We start from the raw sequence: 21,559 nt of genomic DNA on the forward strand, positions 1-21,559 counted from the left end.
TATATATTTTTTCAAAATCTGCTCTGCAAGTATTCACTCCTGAACTATGTATCTGAAGTCGTTGTGAAGGTTAAATTTTCTTCAGGGGCACTATGGTCTTAATTTTTATGGCTTATCTTATTCAACCTATGAGCCAACGAGCACATCTTGGGATATATTTTGGAGTCATGCATACAGCATCATTGTTCTTCGCTCCAGTGAGCATTCTTGGCTCCAAAGATGCTCTACCTGACTTAAGGTAATTAAGGATTTCATTCACCAATGGAGAAAAACACAAATAAACCCTGTTTTCAAGAGAGCACAGGTGAGGACTTGTACCAATAAATGTAACTTCACTGAAAATCCTTCTGAACCTCTGATGTAGAGAGCAGCATACCTTGAGGAAAAAGGATGCAGAAGAAAGTCGATGTATTTTATGAAGGTCAAAAGGCTGGATTCAGAGATAGTTGAGGGTATGTCAGCAGTGAGCACCACTAGCTTTGCTCTTGCCAAACAAGCAAGGAAAAATGAACAAACCACACACGACATGCCTTGAAAGCATAGGACGTTTTTGCCAACTTTATTTCAATACTGTTTCTTCAAAAAGAAATAGCAGAGTATCTCGGGCAGCTTTTATGTTCCTGAAATGATTTGGAGGGAAAATTGAAATGTTTAATAAACTTGATGTAAAACCATTATTAGGGGGTTTATCATGGTAAACAGGTATCACAGTTATTAATTCCATAAAAATGAATGGCTCATCACTAAGCTATTGCTCAACTACAGAACTGACCAACAGCACACAAGATTGCCTGCCATTTGGTTTAATACTCTGCGTTGTTTGTTACATCCGCTGTTTTGCATTGATTATACTGCAGCAGTTAGTCACATCAGCAAGTCTGCTTGTTGTAAAATTTAAAACCACAAACAAGCACCATGTCGCAAAGAAATGAGAAGAAATCATATGCTCTAAAATGTTCCCCAACACCAGTCGTTATCTGCTTTACAGAAACCTCCGAAACTCTGAATATACATCATCTTGCAGCAGGAAGGCAAAACAAACAAAACAAAGCAAAAACAAAGCAAAACCAAACCAACCAAACTAAGAAAACAACAAACCAAAACAAACCAAACCGCAGGGTAGTACATAATAATCAAATTCCCAAGTTCACTCCTCCTTAAAAGTGCCCATGTTCCAGCATCCTCTTGCCTGAATTCCAGCAGGAGAGACCCAGCAAAGTGAGAGGGGCAGCTCTGTGAATGGCTTCAGCACCATGAACCAATATCTGCTCTTACACTTCATTTGGACATCAGCTGGCAAGTAGTGAAGGTCACAAATCACAGCTGTGATGGCCGTCTCTGAAACATCATGGCATTTCAGAGAAACACTGCCACACACAATTCTCTGCATGTCACGACTGTGAGTTTTCCATCAGAAAGAAAAGGACAGGCACAGATTTCCATGGGGAGGTGACCAAAGAAACACAGGAGCTGCTGCTGCCTGGAGAGCTGGAAATCCCATTATTGACTTTCTATCCTCTAGGTCCTGGTTTATCTGAGTCTTGCATGAAGCAACCTTCATTAAGATTCAGCAGTAGGGGCTGACGGAGCTATCTAAAGCCATACCATTTTACCATGGTATGGTAAACTACCTGAACATTTTACTATATATTACCATTAGAACAGCCAAGGTGGCATCCCTGCGCATGGCAGGACAGGGTTGGAACTAGGTGATCTTCAAGATCCCTTCCAACCCAAGACATTTAATGGTACTATGATTAATATGTCCTAGAGCCTAAAAACTACAGTATTACCTTAAAAACGTAAGAAAAGGCTGTTTTGTTAATAGGATACCATATGAATGCATAGATTGAAAGGCAGAAAACTAACTCATAACATAAACATGTTCACTAACTCAATACAATAATTATTCTGATGCAATGAATTTATTTTCTTATATTTTTTCCTGCTGCACCAGATCAGTTTGTATATAAATGAGTATTTTACTATGACAGAGAGCTATCATACTTTCATCGGAAATTTAAAAAGTACTTAAAAAAAGGAAATTTGAACTGAAAATCACAAATGGAAAACATTAAAATAGCAAAAAGAATCAGGAATGTGTAAAGGAGTATGTAACTTTGAGGAAAGCAGATATAATAATGTGCAAAATCAGGGTGAAAAAAAGGAATTTCCTACAGCTGTAGACCACATGCATTAGTGGACTCACAATCTTTACCGAAGAACAGAAATCTTCTTTCTTGCTGTTTTATTACCTTGGCAACATCTCTTCCATGTCAGCAATTACATAGGAGACAACAGTCCAAACAGCAGCACAGAGATTCATCTGGTTTGGATCCTGAACTGTCATCGTGTCCCCTTGAGAATGATGAAACCAGAAGTATTTACTGAGGTCATCACGCAAGCTGGCACCTACGGAGAAAAATGGGCAATATTCCATTATAGGAATACAAATATTTAAAGAGGAATATAAACTTGAATCCATTCCTGCACTGTTTATTATTGAATCCACATGCAACTGTATAAAGTTCCATATAATAACTGTGCGGAGCCGTGGCATGTGCCATTTGTAGGTTTTAGGTTAATTGACTTGAGGGAGCACGAGGCAGCAAAAATTCACACCGGGGAAAAGCTGCTCTTCCCCGAGAGGCTCGTTTCCTCAGTAACAGTACACATCCATTTTCCTCTACGATTACCAGAGCCCAACCAGCAAAATCCAAGCAATAACCCCCACGTGGCGGCACTTCCTTCTGTTCTTAATCCTGCAGAAACCGAGTCTTTGGTTGTGAGAAGTAATACCAATATTTATGCCTGCTCAGATGGCTAGCGACTGCTTCATTATGTATCCTTGCTGAGGAAAGCTTTTGGAATTTGCTTCTACTTTTGAGCCTCAGTTCGTGACGATGCTGTGCTGTTTCACCACAGCTTTCCAGATAGCCCGAGGTAAGCCGGGCCCACCTTCCAGCAGCTGCCAGGAGCCCTTATCAAACAGGGGCTCAGCGAGTTGGGTGAAGGCGCAGTTCTGCCTCGTCAGGATCAGCTGCCTCCCCCTGGGCCCACGGGCACAGAAAGGACTGAGCTGCCTCAAGCTGTGTGGGCTCAGGCAGCACAAATACAGCCTTGGAGTAGACCGAAGGCAAGAGGAGCAGAAGCTTCTGCCCCACCAGAGATGTGGTATTTGTGCTCTTCCTTCTGGCCATCCTCCTGGTCCAACCTATGACCCCTCTTCAACTCCCTTTCTCATTCCAGTTCCTTTGAGTTCATTATCCCTGCCTCTTCTTTGTGGTTTTATCACAGGATTCTAGGGTGGCTGAGGCTGGCAGGGAGCTCTGGAGGCCACCCAATGCCACCCGTGGCCAAGCAGGGACACCCAGAGCAGGGTGCCCAGCACCACGTCCAGGCGGCTGCTGAAGGGCTCCAAGGAGGAGACCCCACAGCCTCTGGGCAGCCTGTGCCAGGGCTCTGTCACCCGCACAGCACAGAAGGGCTCCTGGTGCTCAGGGGGAGCCTCCTGGGGGCCAGGTTGTTCCCAGGGCCTCCTGTCCTGGCACTGGGCACCACTGCACACAGCCTGGCTCTGTCCTCCCTGCACCCTCCCCTCAGGGATGTACAGACAGTGATGAGATCCCCTGGGCCTCCTCTTCTCCAGGCTTGGCAGCCCCAGGTCTCAGCGTCTCCTCACATGAGAGCTACTCCAGGCCCTCCATCACCTTCATGGATCTTTGGTGGTCTCTCTGCAGTATGTCCATGTCTCACATAACGAATAGCCCATTACTGGACACAGCTTCCATCTTTCCATTTTATCAGCTTCCATCTGCTTTGTTTTTCTCTCAACAACCCTCCCATCCTAACAAAACTCCACCCAAAATTTAGAAAACCTGCTATTTGCCAGCAGCGCTCTGATTCAATACTTCTAACTTCTCTGTGTTGATTCATTTACTCTGCAAGCTGATCAGGGCTAGAAGGTCCACAGCTCTCTGTGTGGGAAGCACCTAGCACAAAAGACCCCCACTCCTTGGTTAGTCATGGAACTGAGAAGACAAATTGTGATACAAGCTCGAGAGTAAGGGTATAGGCCCCAGGCAGAAATACAGACTGAGATTACTCCTACTGTGTCAAGTAATACAGAAATAAAACAGGATTTTTTGATTATAAAGATGAAATAAATAAATCATTCATATAAATAAATAAATATTCATGTATTTATTTACAAGCAGTAGAAAATCAGCATCAGATGATGAGGGCTTTGATAAATTCACGTGTGTTCGTAAGACTTACTGTTATGATCCTTATTGGTCTCACTGAGATGCCTGAAGCCTTTGAAGAGAATGAAACCAACATTTCTCACAGCATAACCGTACATTCCTACAACACATATGTTTTGATTGCTCACATAGTCATTCTGGACACAGTCCAGCTCTCACTACGCAATTACTGCCATGATGGGAACTGACCTGGACTGCTTCTTTCAGTGCTATTTTAGGGGGGAAGAAAAGAAAGGTGACACATGTTATAGTTCCATCCCATATGGAATGAAGATCCCTTCATAAGAGAGAAAGACCAAATGCTGCAGCATATGGTTATACAGTTTGTGATTTCATTTTAAGAGTCTCTTCTTGCTCTTAAGAGACTTGTTTGCCACTGACTTGAACCAATGCAATCCCCCTGAAGTCACTGGGTTGGTTACAGGTGCTGAATTATGTTCCAATAATTTTAGCATTGAATTTATGTCAACTCATACTCACTTTTAAAATTTTATTCTGAATTCTTTTAAACATATACAGCCATAAAGTAACTGAACTATGATAAATTTTTTAACTGATGGAATCCTGCCCTACAGATGCATTATGAGTTAAGTCACTGAGGAAAATCCATTATAGTTTTTGAACATTTTTATAAGACTTAGAGTAAAAATGTGTTGTCTGGAATTTGTAGTAGACATTCCACTAATCATAGTAATTATGAACTTAGAAAGTAGTGTTTTTTCTCTGTGAATGGTACAAGGATAAATACCCTTCCCTTTGTAATGTTTAACTCCCCAAAATAATGCTGAAATAGATTTGTTTCTCTAAATTGATTTAATAATCAGAAAATGATCTAACTTTGACATAAGCAATTACTAAGAACTCTGGCAGAAGTATTTGTCAGGGAGTGTGTGAGAAGAGAAAATGTGGAAGGGTTCCTAAACTGGCCACACTGTCTCTTTAATGTCTTAGGCTATCATTTAAGTCATTGACCTGTAAACATCTTATGAGACTAATGAAAAGACCCCACAAAAGTAGTTTTATACTATGCAATTAGAAACAAAAGTGAAAATCTATATTCTTAGCATTGAATACAAGAGAAGCTTATAGGCAAGCACCCCACACAAGCCTCTAGACATGAAACACCCTCAGGCACAGATATACCTGCAAGCAATTTTCATGTCTCCTGCTCCAAACTTGAGGCTCCCCTGTACTAATGTGAGTTGCCAGCAGATATTTATGGCTTCCAGAGGTCGCCAGGCTGTGGGAAGATGCTGAATATTGCCCCTTCTCCAGCAAATGCATCCAGGACTGAGATGAACCTGTGCAGATGACTGTGAGGAGGGAAGTTGTGAGATACTCTGCAGACTGCAGTCACGTCGAATTACCTAAATAAAGTCAGCAGGATCCTACAGCCCTTTTTCTAAAACACTAACAGAAGAAAAAAATCTTTGAATATAAACAGTCATCCTACAGAATTTAGGAGAAAGGGAGAGAAGAATTCTGCATAATGTTTCAGACAGTAAGATTTCAACACAGATCGGCTGGCTGACCACACTGGATCCTACACAGCCACTCAACAAAGTCTACCTGGAAGTCAAATTTCCCACCTCCAGAAATTTTAAGCATAGTGAGAAATCAGAAAAAAATAATCTAAAGTTCAAAACTCCATTCTCCAACTCTTCTGTTTTTTTCACCTAAATGATTTAAGTTTTTGTTGTTGCTGTTACTGTTTAGATGGTGACATTTCCCTCAGGAACAACAGATAGTAACAAATGGAGGTTTATTTTTGCAAGCTGCATAAGCTAGCAGTCAAGTAAAACAGATGAGTAGCCATGCCTCATAAATCTGCCAATAAATTATTCACCCATCTCCATGCTAGCCACCTACAAAGTGAATAGCACACAGCCTTACAAGAGTGCTGAAAGGTCTAATTAAGTACTTAAAAATCCTCAGAAGGGAGGCGTTATGTAGGTATGCATCACGTATTTAATTCTGATTTCCAGGTGGAAACAATACTCAAACAGAAAAAACAAGCGATGGGCTTGGTGCTCCACTATCCCATTTTACGGTCTTTTGCTACTTTCCTTGTGTTCCAGATTGCAGAGCAAGAACACCCATAAAGAAAAAGGGGATGTTTGCCAAACAACCCCCTTTAATCGGCCTTTTGCAGTCTGTTCACATTTACAGTGATGCAAATCACATGAGGAACGCTGCTGGCCAATAAAGAATTTACTGAGAAATTACTTCTAGCTGGATGTAGTAAATGTTATGGCATGAAAAGAGGGAATGTTAAAAGCAGCTGCCAAATATGCTGTACTTATTGTTCGACTGCATCAGAAATACTGGAAATCAAAAGGCTGCTCTTTGGTAGGACCACGCGTGTGCTTAGGGAACTACAGCACACTCGTCCTGCTTCTCCTTGAAGCCTCGCTTCTCTGCCATTTGTGGGAAGTGTTCGCAAAAGTTGGTCGGATGCAAATAACCAGCTAATGCCTCCAACTTCTCAGCTTGGGTTTCTTTGTTGCGAGGGCTGTGTTTTTTTGTTTTGTTTCGCTGCCCTCAGCTCCTGAGATCACCTCCATATACCTGGCCTATTAGTGAGCGCGAGCAAGCTGCTGCTGAACCTGATTCCGTGCTCGGTTGCAGAGCAGAGCCCCTTGTGCAGCACTTGCCCAACTTACTCCACAAAGGTAATATTTTTAAAAACATGTGCAACAAGTGCATGCTCTCTTGTGACCAAATGCTGAAAACCCAAATTGTGCTGGAGGGTTTGGAGTGATACCGGTGTCATCCGAGCTGGCAAAATCATTAATCACAGGGGTCCCCTGAGCACAGCAGGTGGATGTCCTGCGATCCAACCCCACTTCTAGGAAACACACTGATCCTAATTGTTGCAGGCCTGCTACACACAGTTCAGCCGGCCCCTCAGACATAAATCTGGCTTACCTTCCCCAGGTGCTGCACCTTCCTTTAAGACCAGCCATCTCCCATGCTTTGCCACCGTGCACAAGCCTTTCTTCATGAATCAAAATCACTGTCACGCAGTAGTGAGAAAAATAAGGCAACAGTGTAAAACTGCACCAAAGCAGTCATTTTCCTTTTATTAATGTGAATTACAGTCACTGTTACCAGAAGCAACAACCAAATATAACAACTGTTGTCTGCCGTCCTGCTGCTGCTACCATTGCAAACCCCACTGCCCTCTCCGTTTGCTCTGTTTGTGGCTTGCCTAAGGTAGTGTCATGAATATGCCATCAGGATCTTGCTCCCTGCTCCCAGATGGTGGTTACCTCATGGAGCAGGAGTAATATCCGCCTCCTTCTGTGCTGCTGTACCGGGGGCATCATCTCTAGCAACCGCATCTCTCCATCTGGAGCTCCTTGATGGAGAGAGTCAGGGGAAGGGCCACTGAGATCATTAAGGGCCTGGAGCAGCTCTCCTGGGTGGAGAGTCTGAGAGATGGGACTGTTCCCATTTGGTACCCACTGATTTCCTCAGTGGGTATAAACACCAAATGGAAGGGGATGCAGAAGAGGGAGACAGACTCTTCTCTATAGTACCCACTGACAGGAGAAGAGGCAATGGGCACGTGAAAAATAAAACACATGAAAGTCCATCTGTACATGGGAACCTCCTTTTTATTTTTTATTTTCCACTATGAGGGTGTTCAAACACTGGCACAGGTCATCCAGCCAGGTTGTGAAGTATCCTTGGAGTACCTTGGAAAGCCTCAGAGATATCCAAACCCTGACTGGACACAGCCCTGGGCAACCTGCTGTAGCCAACCCTGCTCAAGCAGGGGCGTTGGACCAAATGGTCCCCTCCAGATTGACCCTTTCTGTGTGACTCTGTAACCCTCAGTGCCATTTCCTTGGCTAATTCAGACATCTTCTACGATGGACACACCATAAACAAATTCTTCAGTTCTCTCCTTCATGTCTTAAACTCCTTCCACGAGTCTCTGCATATCCAGCTATTTTACACACAGTTTGATGCGCTGCATAAGGCAGGTAAAAGCAGCTGCTTTGGTAATTGATACTGACAACGTATTTTCAGTAATCAGCTGTGTAAGAGTATCTTGATGAAAGTCCACAAACATGCGTTGAGGAATTCTGAAAAAGAGCCCGGCCTTTCCAGCTTCTGATCTCAGCATGAAATGCACACTGTGAATATTAATTGGCTGCTGAGCGGAATATTTGCCTGACTTACAACATACCTACATTAAACACCAATTCTTCACGTGTTAATAAAGTGTATGCCACATTTTTTTTCTTGCCAGCTTAATAAGATGACACAGTGCTGTAGCAGGAAAAGGATGAATGAATCACAAAACGAATGGTGAGCGTTGACCACTGCTTCTTGTCAGTCACAGTCAGACACACTTCTGCCTTCATATACATTGCTGTACCAAGTCATCAATGGAATTGCACTCTGTGGCCAGATATTTAAGCATTAAAATTATTTTTAATTTGTGCAAACAATGGCTGGAAAATTAGTTATTATGAACGTGATTGGAAAGGCAGTTTCCATAAAACCCAGGTGTCTTTAAGGGGGAAAGCATACAATATCTACAGAGCATTTTTTCAATACAAAGTATTTTGCATTAAATTCCTCCCTACATTTGTTTTCATTTCTTTTTAGTACACCAAACAGAATTTGGCCAGAGGAAGCCAAATGTGAATCTTGAAGTCCGTATGTCTGCTGTGCAGCCCTGTCAATGACCTCACAGTTGTTTTTGCTTTCAGGAAAACTTTGCCACACAACTATTCCATTAAACTTCCAGATAAAATTGGAAATTCCCCACTGTTTGTGTAAGGTCTCTTGGGTGTGCTGGGTCTTCAATACCATGGTTAGGTCTTTGGGATACTGACCTCTACGTGTACATGGCCATATATAGTGAAGTTAATATGTTAATGAATTACAACAACATATAAGCAATGTGTAATTTTTTTTTAGGTTTTGTTTTACAGTAGTCCCTAGAGGGGATGACAGAATTGCCACTCCACTGTTTCACACAGTATATATACCTCTCCAGAAAAAAAGAAAGAAAGACTCCAGCTCAGAAGAGCATACACTCAAAATAGACCAGAGGGACTGCAGGGTGAGAGAGGCACGCAGAGATGAAATGGCACATTCATTTTCTCACAGCAGCTGAGAAAGGAATAAATGTTAAACATCTGAGCCTAGACCAGTGCCCTGTTGAGCAAGCTATACTTCCTCCTAACAGCAAAGTTGGAAATGCCTCAACAAGGGATATTTTGCCCAATGTTTCCAAATGTTTATGAAGCTAAAAAAAAAAAAAAAAGCTTTGCAAGATTACTCGTATGTGCACATCTCACATATTCCAAGTACCTACTCCTTCTAGCTTCATCTTACTGTCAAGACAAACCTACAAGCTATCAGAAGAACTGCTGATAGTAAGATGTAAATACAAATACCTGATCTGAAACTTTATTTTTATTTCTGCACTGATTTTCCTGTCCACAACAGACAGATTTCTTTTTTTCATCTATTGAAGATTGCTTTTGTTTCCTGGTTTTTCCATAAGACACAAGTAAAACTCCTTGACTATCAAATTTATTCCGATTTCAGACCTACTTAACATTAATGGCACTATTCAGAAATGTACAAAAAATACAATGCCTTGGAATGAAAGCAAGACCTGATGAAATACATATATGTTCTTTACACTGAGTACTCAGAAAAAAAGGGGCAAAGGGACACATCACAATCATTATGCAGTTAAAAACTGCTATGTACCAGAAAAATACAAAATGCTGAAGACAAGAGCATTTTCCTGCTTACACCAGAGTGCTAACTCCACTTCGTGCTCCCACATTCCCTCTGAAATGAGGGCGTGGGGGGTAGGTATATGCCCATACAGTAACAGAATCAATAGTCTCTCACTTCTCATAGCTGGAGCACTGGTGCCCTAGACATTTTGAAAGGTCAAAACTGCAGGGAAGAGTTGGGGAGACACAATTTTTCCTCAAAAGGGTATGTGTCAAAGAGCTAGCAAGGAAATAAAAAAAAAGATAAAAAGATTTGAACAGGAATAAAACTTCTTAGTCTACTTTTTATTTTCATTTGGTGTCTTTCTAAAAACCCAGTGACATCACAAGTCTTAAGGTGGTAAATCTCCTACAATATTACCTGTGTGTAGGATGGGCTGGCTGGAGGGTTACCCCATGCCACTGCATCCCCCGTGCTGCAAGCCCTGAGGAGCATCCTGCTGCTCGTGCTGGTGTTGCCCAGAAGCTTTGTGGGCTGCCCTCAGTTATACACAGTCTTCAGAGCTATTACTGTAATGAAAATCCTATTAGTGCAGATGGTTCCTGCATGTATTTCAGTGTACATTCCGACTTCTTCTTTCACGGGACAACCTGTAGTTGATAGCTGGCTTTAATGTCAATTATTTCATTACCCATTTTTCAGGCAGGCAGAGACAATGCAGAATGTTAATGCTGTTTAGTGAGGCGCTGACAGCATTCGTTCTCCTGTCATTTAGTCTCAAATGATGAAATTGCAGGTTAAGTTGCCCGAGTTGCGTGGCTACAGACACTGAAATACTTTCCTGTACGGATCTTATAAATAACATCAGAAGTCCTGCTGTTTCACCTCCTGAGTCATTCTCTCAAAAGTCTTTAAAATTCATGACTCAAACAACAAGGCAGAGGGAAATCTTTCAGTCAGTTGTTTCAGTGGCTAATTAAATGAGACTACAGCGTAAGGGAGACAATATGAAGTGTGCGCTATTTCTTATTTTGCTTAATGCATTTGAGAATTAATCCTCTGGATACACCAAACAGACCAAATTACAGCTCAGGATTATCACGGTTATGTTTGCAGCGTATTAACCTTCCACTCGTTGCGGTGGAGGAATGGTGGCAGCTGGGGATTCAATCTACACTTGCATAAAATCCTAGAAAATGAGGTTTCAGGGAAGGAAGTGGCTCTACTCAGGTTGACCAGTTTCTAAAATTGAACTGCCCTTGATGGGGAATAAACAGATGAAGCTTCACCAGTGGAGGACACTGGAAGCTCTTCCTCCACTGACCCACCCTGTAGGGAAAGCACCCCATGACATTTGGCTGGATGTTTCCAGACACTATAACCTCAGAAAACTGCATGCAGCCCAGTGTGTTTTGCCCACCTCTGATGGACTGATCCTCCACCGACTTACCAATCCCATTTTTGAACTTATTTACACCTCTGCCCCCCCCAAAGCTCCCCATGGCAACGCACTGTGTGCCCATCATGTCCTGTGGGCACACCGTGGTTCTTGTGCTGGGGGTTGCAGCACTGGTGTCCTGCCTTCTTCCGCCTTCTTCATGCTGTTGATGCTTTCATACATTTTTATCACACCCTACCTCAGCAGTTTTTTCCAATCTGAAGAGTCCTCCATACACAAAAACCATTAATACCTCTGAGGATGTAGGCTGCCGTGACTCTTCCTGTCCCTCTTCTCATCCTGCTTCATCATTCCTGTGACGAGAAGCCCAAAACTGCCTACAAAAGTCAGTGTGATACAACTGCAGCATCCCACAACACAGACCCCTTGATATTTTCTTCTGGTTCCCCTCCTACAGCACGCAGCTCAGTGCTTCTCACTGCGCCTGGGTACTGAACTGAGGCTTCAGACAATTATCTTGATTTGATTTTGCAGATCTGAAAATAACTAATCTGGATCCTGTTTTCATGTATGCACAGCACATGCGTAACACACTGCACTGATCTGTGCTTGGTGGCACTGAAATGCCACTGGGTGTTTTATCACTTAAGCACTTCCTATTACAAGATCATTGTCACATTTTCACAGCTTCGGTTTGTATGTGAAACACTTGGAGTAGGCACCAGTAAATTTTGCCAACTTGCTACTCGCTGCATTTGTGGCTCACGTTGAGCGAGGTGATCACCCGAAGTCTTCCAAAAATGTGGCTGGGCAGCCTAACAGAGCTCTTTCTCCGTTTTGAAAGCTGACATTTTATTTCTACCTCCTTTCAGTCAGGTATTACTCTGCAAGAGGGAAATACCTCTTACCTCCCAGTAATTTATTTCTCTAAAGGTCTTTGATGTTGGGGCTTTTGAGAACTGAACTGTACTTTGCTGACCAGATCCAATTACAAAAATGGGCATAAATTCCTCCGAAAAAGCTTTACTAGATGGGTGAGTCATGATTTCTTTCCTCATAAGCCACAAAGACCATTCCACTACTTCTGTATTTTTTTGTCCTTGGAGTCCTTAATGAACCACAGAATCACAGCATGGTTTGGGTTGGAAGGGACCTTAAAGCCCACCCAGTCCCACCCCCTGCCATGGGCAGGGACACCTCCCACCAGCCCAGGTTGCCCAAAGCCCCATCCAGCCTGGCCTTGAGCACCTCCAGGGATGGGGCATCCACAGCTTCTCTGGGCAGCCTGTGCCAGGGCCTCACCACCCTCACAGTGAAGAATTTCTTCCTAATATCTATTCTAACTCTCCCCTCCTTTAGTTTAAAGCCATCCCCCTTGCCCTATCCCTACACCCCCTGACACAGAGTCCCTCCCCAGCTTTCCTGTAGCCCCCTTTAGGCACTGGAAGGCCACTGTAAGGCCTCCCCTTCAGGTTTCCACCCTGACTCAGTGATTCACAAATATTTATTTAGGCAGAACACTTCAATTTGGGATTATATACCTGTTTTAACTGTAGGCATCTATTCTGTATATTTTAACACAGCTTATTTCATCTGTGCTTTCTTTAAAATGAGGTATGTGACCACGTATACTATGTAGTCATATACACAAGAGACTACTTAACAAAGCTGATATTTTTAGAATTGGGCTGTTGAATTTATAAATCCTTTACATTTTGCATTCTCTTTTAAACACCGCTTAAGATGGACGGAAGTCACTGCAAAATTGGCAGTTTCTCTAATCTAGGATTCATCTTCATGAACTTATTTGTGCCTCATTTCTGTGCAGCAGTTAAAGCGTGAGCATGCGATTTACTGATTAGCCTTTAAATGTCACACACGAGGGTCAAACGGAGTACTTAGTGAGACTGAGACCCGTGTGAACCATCTTTCCCAACCACGTGCATTTCTCAAAGTCTCTACACCCACTGTGCAACTGCACCACATAGCCGATGCCACAAACCTGCTTCAAAACCCAAAGCATTGAAGTCCTTTCTTCGCCATCCTCTGCTAGCCACGGAGCTTGCTGTCAGAGCTCTTCAGTAGACACTTGTTGCACGGAGAAACTCTGTGCTACCAACCTCTGAACATCCCCAGATGTTCAGGGGAGACACGCACACCCCCAGATGGCTTGAAGCTCTGATGTGGGGAGCTGGAACCAGGGGAATGAGCTGTGCATCAGCGTTTTTGCAGCACGTGTGTCTGCAGGAATCATCTATACTCACATTTTCAATCAGCTCAGGAAGCTTCCCTGTATTTCACATTTAACAGAGGTATTTCCTAAGCCAAATTTGCAGCTCAATTTAACGCAAGCCTTTAGGTCTGCCTTCCCGGAGGAGGCATCATATTCAGAGGAAACGTGCAGCTTTCCATTGAAGTTCCCTAAGGGCTCTAACCTGCCCCGGACACGAACGCAACTGGATGCTTAATCACAAACTTCCTGCAGGGTCTCTCTAGCAATTTGCTACCTCCTAGAAAAGTTCACAGCACCTGGCTTAGCAGAGCTCCGGTCTGTCCAGATGATGACCAAAGCCTGTTAATGACTATCCTGGTGGTGAACTAGTTAGGAAGAAAAATGGCCAAGGCTACTGTAAGGAAAACACACCCTAAGCAAACTACAAGCTGATTATATTTTATACAACACAAAAAAACTGTATTTATACAATCACACCAGCAGGACAAGAAATTCTTTTTACTGCCTCTCTGCTGTCATACCCTGTTGAGACTCTGAACACTTGAAGGGGATGATGGATTTCAGATGTGGGACCATGAGACAAGGCTGGTAGAGTACTATGACTATGACAACACTTCACTACGACAATACTTAATACTTAAAACTATGACTATGACAATACTTAACATGACTATGACATACTTAATAGTATCTATTGTTACTCTGATTAATGCATACCAAGCCACAGTGAATACTAAACCAATATAGGCTATTTCCTAATAAATGTTAGATGATCCAGATATTGGTGATGAAATCCCTCTTTCATTTGCTCTGCAAACCCGTGTATATCAAACTGGTTCATTATTAATAGAAAAAGAGAGAGGTACTTGAAACAAAGTTCAGATCTGATCTTATCGCAAGGTTCAGGGTTGTTCAGATCTGGGGTTTCGTGCCATTTCTGAACCAAAGTCCTACTAATTCTCCCTATTCTGAAACACAAATGGATTTGTTCCACTGGCTGTGAACACCAAGAAACAGGAAAAAAAAAAACACTCTTGAAACGAATGTCTTTATGTTCTTGAACAATAATTTAAATATTTTTGTCAGCAAAGCTGCAAAGAAACCACATATTTTAAAAACAAATAATAATAAAAAGAATTCAGGTATAGTTAAGACACATGCTCCAACACTGTAGGCTGCAGTTTCAAAATCTTTCTGTTTTCGTGTTTCGTGGTGTGACACGGGGCTCCACTCAGAAAAGACAAGGAGAAATTCAAGGATATTTGTCCTTTAAGGCAGGGAACAAAGAAATTCCTTACACCTGCTCAGGCTCTGCAGCAGATCACTAGCTGAATGTGGCCTCTGATTAATCCACACAGCACTACTAATATTAGAAAAACAGAGGGTAAATAAAGCAATGTCCCTACCTACTGTGATTCTGTATTCCTGCAAGTCTGAGTTGATGTGACAGCTGGTTTACCATGGCGTAAACACGCTGAGTCATTTGTCACAATGCAAATATATTAAGAGTAAAAGATAAGTCAGGAAGCTCAGAGAGATCCCTACGAGATACTGACAATTAATTTTAGGTTGAAAGGTTGCTTCCTTTCAGTGACAGAAACTCAACCGCAGCAGTAAGTGAAAATATCGTTTGCCTAAAGATAGGTGTATTCATTCTGCATTCATTCTCTGTGTTACCATGAACAGAACATGCTGGACCTACCTTTTTTCTTATTAATTTGTTGTTTAAAAAAAAAGAAAACGGCTTGGGTGAAACTGTACAGAAGCAGAAGATGGCACTTGTGTATCCTGCCACCCCTGCCTGCTGAGCTATGAGTCCACCTTGGAAAATCTTCCTCCAGATGCAATCTGATTATCTCCATTGCAATTATATTATTGCACAAATCAAGAATCAATACCTATTTTTCACCATTTGGGAATAAAAATGTCCGAGACCCCATTTTAACTTCCATGCTAACGTTGCTCGGTGCAGCTTTTACAGAAATTTCACACGTAGCTCCAAGTGGCACGACGTTTGCCAAGTGATGCAATAAATGTAGCTAATCTGATAACAGTGACACTCTGTGCAATGCTAAGCAAACGAACCTTTATTACTTTAAACACTCCATGCCACCCTTCCGATACACCGTGATGGTGCTAAAGCTTAGAGCAGCGTTTACAGCTGTATAAAGCAAAGACACTTGGACATGAGTTTAAGACAAAGAAATCAAGGGCAAGTGCCCTCTTGTAAAGCTTTTTGTGGTGTTGCTTTCAAAAACTGTCTAGGACCTGATGCAGAGGGGAAAAGGAGCCATTGATTGGGAGCAGCACAGAACAAGCAATGTGATCTATGCAAGATTATTACAAGATGTTTAGATTTCTTTTAACGGAGAAAGCTGTATTCCAATCCATCAAAAAATCTGAATCTCTGCATTGCTGTACTTGCCTTTCAGAGGAGAAAGACTCGCTCCCCTGTGCAACTTTTCATAACCAATTTGACGGACTGTTGGGACATTAAACCCAGATTTGATGGATTTGGATCCCTACCCTCACCTACTCACCTTGATTTTGATTACACTTCTTAAATAGATGAAAAGGTTTGCTATTCTAATTTCACCACTAAGAATAGGCTGAGAATATAGATAATATTATGGTCTACCAAAACATGCCAAACATTCACGTGTCATTGGAAAAGAGCAGATATGAGTAAGGCATTTGGTTCCTCTCAAACCCATGCAGTGAAGACATCTTTTAACACAGCAAGCACATACACATATACCAACCCACACATAATTAAAAACCTTCCAGGAGCCGAGAATGCTAAATCTGTATCTTGCTATAAACTCAAAGGACTGCAAAGACTGCTCAGCCAAGCTAGAACTAAAGGTGTTGCTTAAAAATAGCAACATCTGAATGAAAAAGTTGTGACACTCTTGCCAATATTTATTTTACTTTTACATCCTCACATTAAAACTGTCAGGCATTTGATAACCAAAAAAAAAAAAAAGGTTGATTTTTGTCTCTTTAGGATTTGTAGTTGCAAAATCATTTTTGCAAAATAGTTTTGCCTGATTATTGCTTGAATACTTTCCATTTCCCACTCCTACAAGGACTGACACGGAAGAAAAAAGGTAGGTCTCATTAGTCCTGTGTAGCCCAAGCTCAACCTCAGCTGGTATCAGATTCCTCAGAAGAGGTGAAAAAAAAAAGCCACCTTTTCAAAAATGCAGCCATTGAAATCACAACGCATTGACTGAAGAACGGGAAACTTTCTGCTGTCACGTATTCTTTTCAGGGTCAAAAAACACACAAGGAAGATTGGAAATGAGCAGCTCATTGCAGGTGAGTACGGTCGCATTGTTCTGGGCTGTCAGACTGCAGTCGCTTCCCTCCGATGCCAGCAGGGTCCAGGACTGGGACTCCAAATGTGGCTCAGGGTTTTAAAAACCACGCCGCAGCAGAGAAGGCAATAATAATTATTTCAATAATTAGATTCTGTCTTGCGCTGTGTACCGAGAGCCCAAGGCTTAACTGGAATTAGAAAAGGCACCCAGAGTGCCTCTACAGCAATCTATTTCAGTGAATGGAGCAGCCAAATATCCTTTTCTTGAAGCAGTGAAAGAGCAATCACACTTTTTCCTGTCTCAATGAATTTAAAATGCACTGCAAATCAAAAAGAAAAAGAGAACGACCAGAGAAAAGAAGCAAAAGGCCTGGAATAATGCTATCCATGAAGAGGATGCACATTGAATGCTGCCCTATTTCTCTTTGGGAGAAAGGATGCTCTACTTTCTCCCCACTGTACCGAACTTAGGCTGAACCCTAAAATAGGGATGCAGATTTTTCTTTGCACAGCTTGCTGAGGCAGAAGGGGGGCGAGTGCAGGTGATGTGCAGGGAGCCAGGGAAGGCGAGCTGCAAGCAGGAGCCTTGGCCAGCGGCAGGGAAGGAGGCTCACAGCAGGAGGAGGCAGAGCCAGGAGCATCTGGACCTGTTGGGTTATTAATAATTGTTTCTTGGCTATCTTAGCTGAACACCAAGGATTTTAGGCAGAGGGATGTGACCACCAGGGGTATGTCCCAGATGCAGCCCCATCCTAATTGCTTGCTGATCAGGAACCTGAAGTCACCCCTTGGGCCAAGGGAGAGTGCCATGAAGTTGTGGCTAGGCTGAATATACAGAGTGAAATAGCTTTTAAAAGCTCCAATGTAACGTTCCCAAAAACACTGCACCATGTCTCAAAATTGTTTTACCATGAATAGATTTCTTGGTAGCTACTTATCTGACCAAAAGAGAGGACCTGCACGGAGAACAGAAAGAAAGCAAACGGCCTTTGCACATCATGTGGCAAGTGAGGATCCCTTCCTTCTCCCAAATCTTCCAAAGCAAGAGGCATAAATGCAGAGCACTTGGAGGCTTCAACAGCATCCCATTTATGTGCTTTTAATTGCGATGCACATGAACACCTGCCCTAAAAGCTAGCCAGCAGCTTTTGGTGGACAGGAACAGTACTCATAGCAATTAGGAAGTGAAGGAAGAGGTGGGCGGACTAATTAACTTTTCTCAATGCTTCCCATTTAGCCCATCTTAAGGATTTAAAACTACAGGTGTATAGTCTGGGATGTTTTCAACATCACGATGTTCAAAACGTGTTGATCAGCTTTAGCTGCCGAATGAAATCTGCTTCCTAGTGAGATGTTAGGAGGGCTAAAATCGCTCAGGCCGAGATGACAAGCTACTGCAGGCTACTTGCATGGTACAGAGTCAAAGGCTCAAGGAAAGAGCTGAAGCATGCTAACATGCTAACACTTGATAAAACAAGCTAAACTTTCCCACATCTAAAAGGCCACTGACTGTACAGAGCACTGAGTCTGGTTATCCAGATTATTTGGCACTATGCTGACCATATGCAGACTATCACTACTTGGAACGTTAAAAAAGTCTAACTGGGGAAAAAAAAAAATCCCACACGGCTTCAACTAGCCTGCTAGTAACAGCCAATGCTGTGAGAAAGAATGGGAGAACCAGAGGGGTTTCCTTCAGGCTATCTGCCCAGCCACCTGCGATTTAGGGACTTTTCGGAAAGGAAGTTGCATTCACATCATTGTCAGCGACAGCCCTGGCTGGGCCGTTCTCCCATGCCGCAGTCCGTCCTTATAAAACTGATGTTTGATCCTGGTTTCCAAAACATCTCGTGGTGCTGATTTCTTCCATTCAATTATGCATTGCCCAGAGGAGCTTGTCCTTTTGTCTTATGTCAGTTTTCTGGTTGGTGTTGATAATCTGATCCTCCAGTTGTATAAGAAAAGGTGAATAGCTATTCTCTGTAATATAATAGAGCATCATCTATAATACAGTACTACAGAGAATGACTATTTTCCTTTCCTGTGCTGTTCAAATACATCTTTCATATTCTTTTAATTTATTTTTCCAGAGAGGATGGTTATGTTTTGTTGGAGATGTCCATCTTAAGAGCTGGCAGGTCAATCTCATAAAACCTGTAGCTAGCTGGGTGGTGTATGTTTTACATTTACATTTGCAACAAATTCTGGAGTAGTTTGTACAGTCTAAGGATTGGTTTGCTTTGATTAAATTAATAATTTGCAACCCATATTAAACTGCTGCAGTTATATGTGGCGCAGAGAACTGGCATCCTTACAATGGAAAGCTGGGCTTTTCATTTTGCAATAAATGACACAATTCTGCTTTTTAATTCTTTCCAACTCCAAACAGATGAAAATAAAAGGCACCACAAACTGCTCTCACGAAGTGAAATAAAGCAGTAAAACCAATCATAAAGTCCAATCGTGCACGTTTGTGTGACTTGATACATATGTGAAACAAAAACTTAAAAATAAAACAGTTTCTATCTTTGCTCATCATTTTAACCAAATGTTTGTTGTTAGTGGAACTCACCATCCTGTTATTTTCTATTATGATCTCATCAAAATAGATGTTGTTTATAGAAATCAATATTTTACAATATCATTCTTTCCTTAAGAACTTACAGACCTAATCTCCTTAAAGAAACTCCTTCCGCAATATGTTCTACATATGAAGAAACACCAAAACATAAATTTAGGATCAATACCTTTAAGGTCAGTCGTGAAAGCACTGGGATATCCAGATACTACTAGAATATAGTATGATCCAGCAACTTTGTGTCCTCGATATACATGATGGCTCCCTTTGAACTTACTTTCTGATCCCATAAAACACGTACAAAAGCTCAAAGTTATGTTGATCTCTGAGGACACTAGAAGAGATTTAATATACCATTATTAATGATAATGCCACGAGAGACAGATAAAATGCTGTGCATTACAAGGGTGGACAGTGTACTTGTGGACAGTGAAGAATGGAAATGTATGGGATGTATGGAGTGAGGCACCACAGGTTGTTTGGTATTTTCCCCATAGACCAAAAAGATGGACTAGAGTCTGCCTGTGCTACGGGGGTGACATCAGGCAGGGATGTACTGCAGCATCACTGAGGGCAAGAGGAGAATTTGCTAAGTGATCTTCATAAAGTGGAGATGCTTGAAAAAAAACAGGATGTTGTTCAGCAAGGGCAAGTATAAAATAGTGCACCACAAAAGGAAGAAAATCAACTTCAGATAAAAGCCTGCTGCAAAAGGAAAGAAATAACCATGTCTCTGGGTTCGTAATGGAGAGAAAGAACTAATGCACTTAAATTGCAGCAGGGAAGAGTTAGATTAGATACTAGAAAAACCTCCCTAAGCACGGGGACAGACGGGCTGGTGAGACTCTTTCCATTATAGTAGCTCTTCAAGAACAGCACAAACACACATGAAAGAAACAAGCCAGGCATCAGTGAGACTGCGCTGCAAAGAATGTTTAGAGGATCTCTTGAGACATTCTTGCCAGCTCTGTAGTTCTCTGAAATCTCATCTGTTTGTATGCATTTCTGAAATAGCTACAGTCTACTGAACTTTATCTCTCATCTTATAACTCTCATCTTGACCCATGACTACGGCCAATTTTGGCCTGCAAGGTGGAGTGAAATTTGGGATCACCAGCCCAAGTGGACCTTGCACGCAGCACTCCACTGAATGGCAAACTTCAGGAATAACTTCATGCTACATGTCCCGAACAGCCTAGAAATAAGAACTTTGCATCAAGAATTTGTCCTGCTCCTAAGTATTTCATATGGACAGCAATGTGTGTGTGCAGTGAAAATAACACCAGGAGTTTCCCATTTAGGGAGTACAAGGCATAAACATTTTTGAAAAACACATTGGTTACCTCACTGGTGCTGAGTTTGGTTTCTGTTTCTTCCCATTTGTCTGCTCACAGAGGGCAGCTGAACACTGATGTTTCTCTGCCTGCTCCCAGCACCTCGCACTGTGCTTTGTTTCTTGTGGCTGTGGTTTTGGATTTGGGGATCAGAGAAGCAGACAGGCGATCCAGACATCCCTTGTTCGGGTAACACCACGATTCTTCACAGTAACCTCTGTCCTCAGATATAACAACAATTTTAATTTTTCTGTCTGGTATCTATAATTTACTTCTGCAAGCTGTTTCCAGTAGCTTCCAGCCGGTGACGTGTTTGCATGTTACCCACCCCGAGGGAGTCCAGGATAGCTGTAAAATGCCAACTCTCTAAACCCTCATGTCTCTGCTAGTAGGGATGGAGAATCTAACCTTTGAAAAACCAAAATGCTAAACGTTTTTTCTCCTCCACAATGCCACATCAGTAGCTTTTCAACTGCTTCCAATTTTGATATCCATAAACATTTTCTTACACACGGATGATCCCCACCAACACCAGATGGATAACCAAGCCCACTGACAACGAACCTGCTCTCTTCTTTGCTGCAGATGAAGTTGTACATTTTTAGGAGTAATCCACGATCCCTCAGGAGTCTGAAGACCAGAGTCTGAGCATCCCTGCTTCCAGCTATTTCTTTACTGTAGCTTTCCTTAAAAACAGCAGCAATAGCTACAGA

The 21,559-nt window shown here is 42.3% G+C and overlaps 1 protein-coding gene across 2 annotated transcripts in view; it reads right to left on the reverse strand.

Moving 5' to 3' along the window:
- Positions 1–527: 527 nt before the first annotated feature.
- Positions 528–21,559, reverse strand: part of CPQ (carboxypeptidase Q) — a 153,935-nt gene continuing 132,903 nt past the window's right edge. For both annotated transcript variants that reach the window (XM_027452499.3, XM_038174734.2), the window contains exon 8: positions 528–2,412. In XM_027452499.3, the coding sequence (XP_027308300.2) occupies positions 2,252–2,412 (161 nt within the window). In that variant the 3' untranslated portion in view covers positions 528–2,251. The remainder of the gene's footprint in view (positions 2,413–21,559) is intronic.

The sequence above is a fragment of the Anas platyrhynchos genome, chromosome 2, assembly GCF_047663525.1.
Source record: "Anas platyrhynchos isolate ZD024472 breed Pekin duck chromosome 2, IASCAAS_PekinDuck_T2T, whole genome shotgun sequence".
Taxonomy (NCBI): domain Eukaryota; kingdom Metazoa; phylum Chordata; class Aves; order Anseriformes; family Anatidae; genus Anas; species Anas platyrhynchos.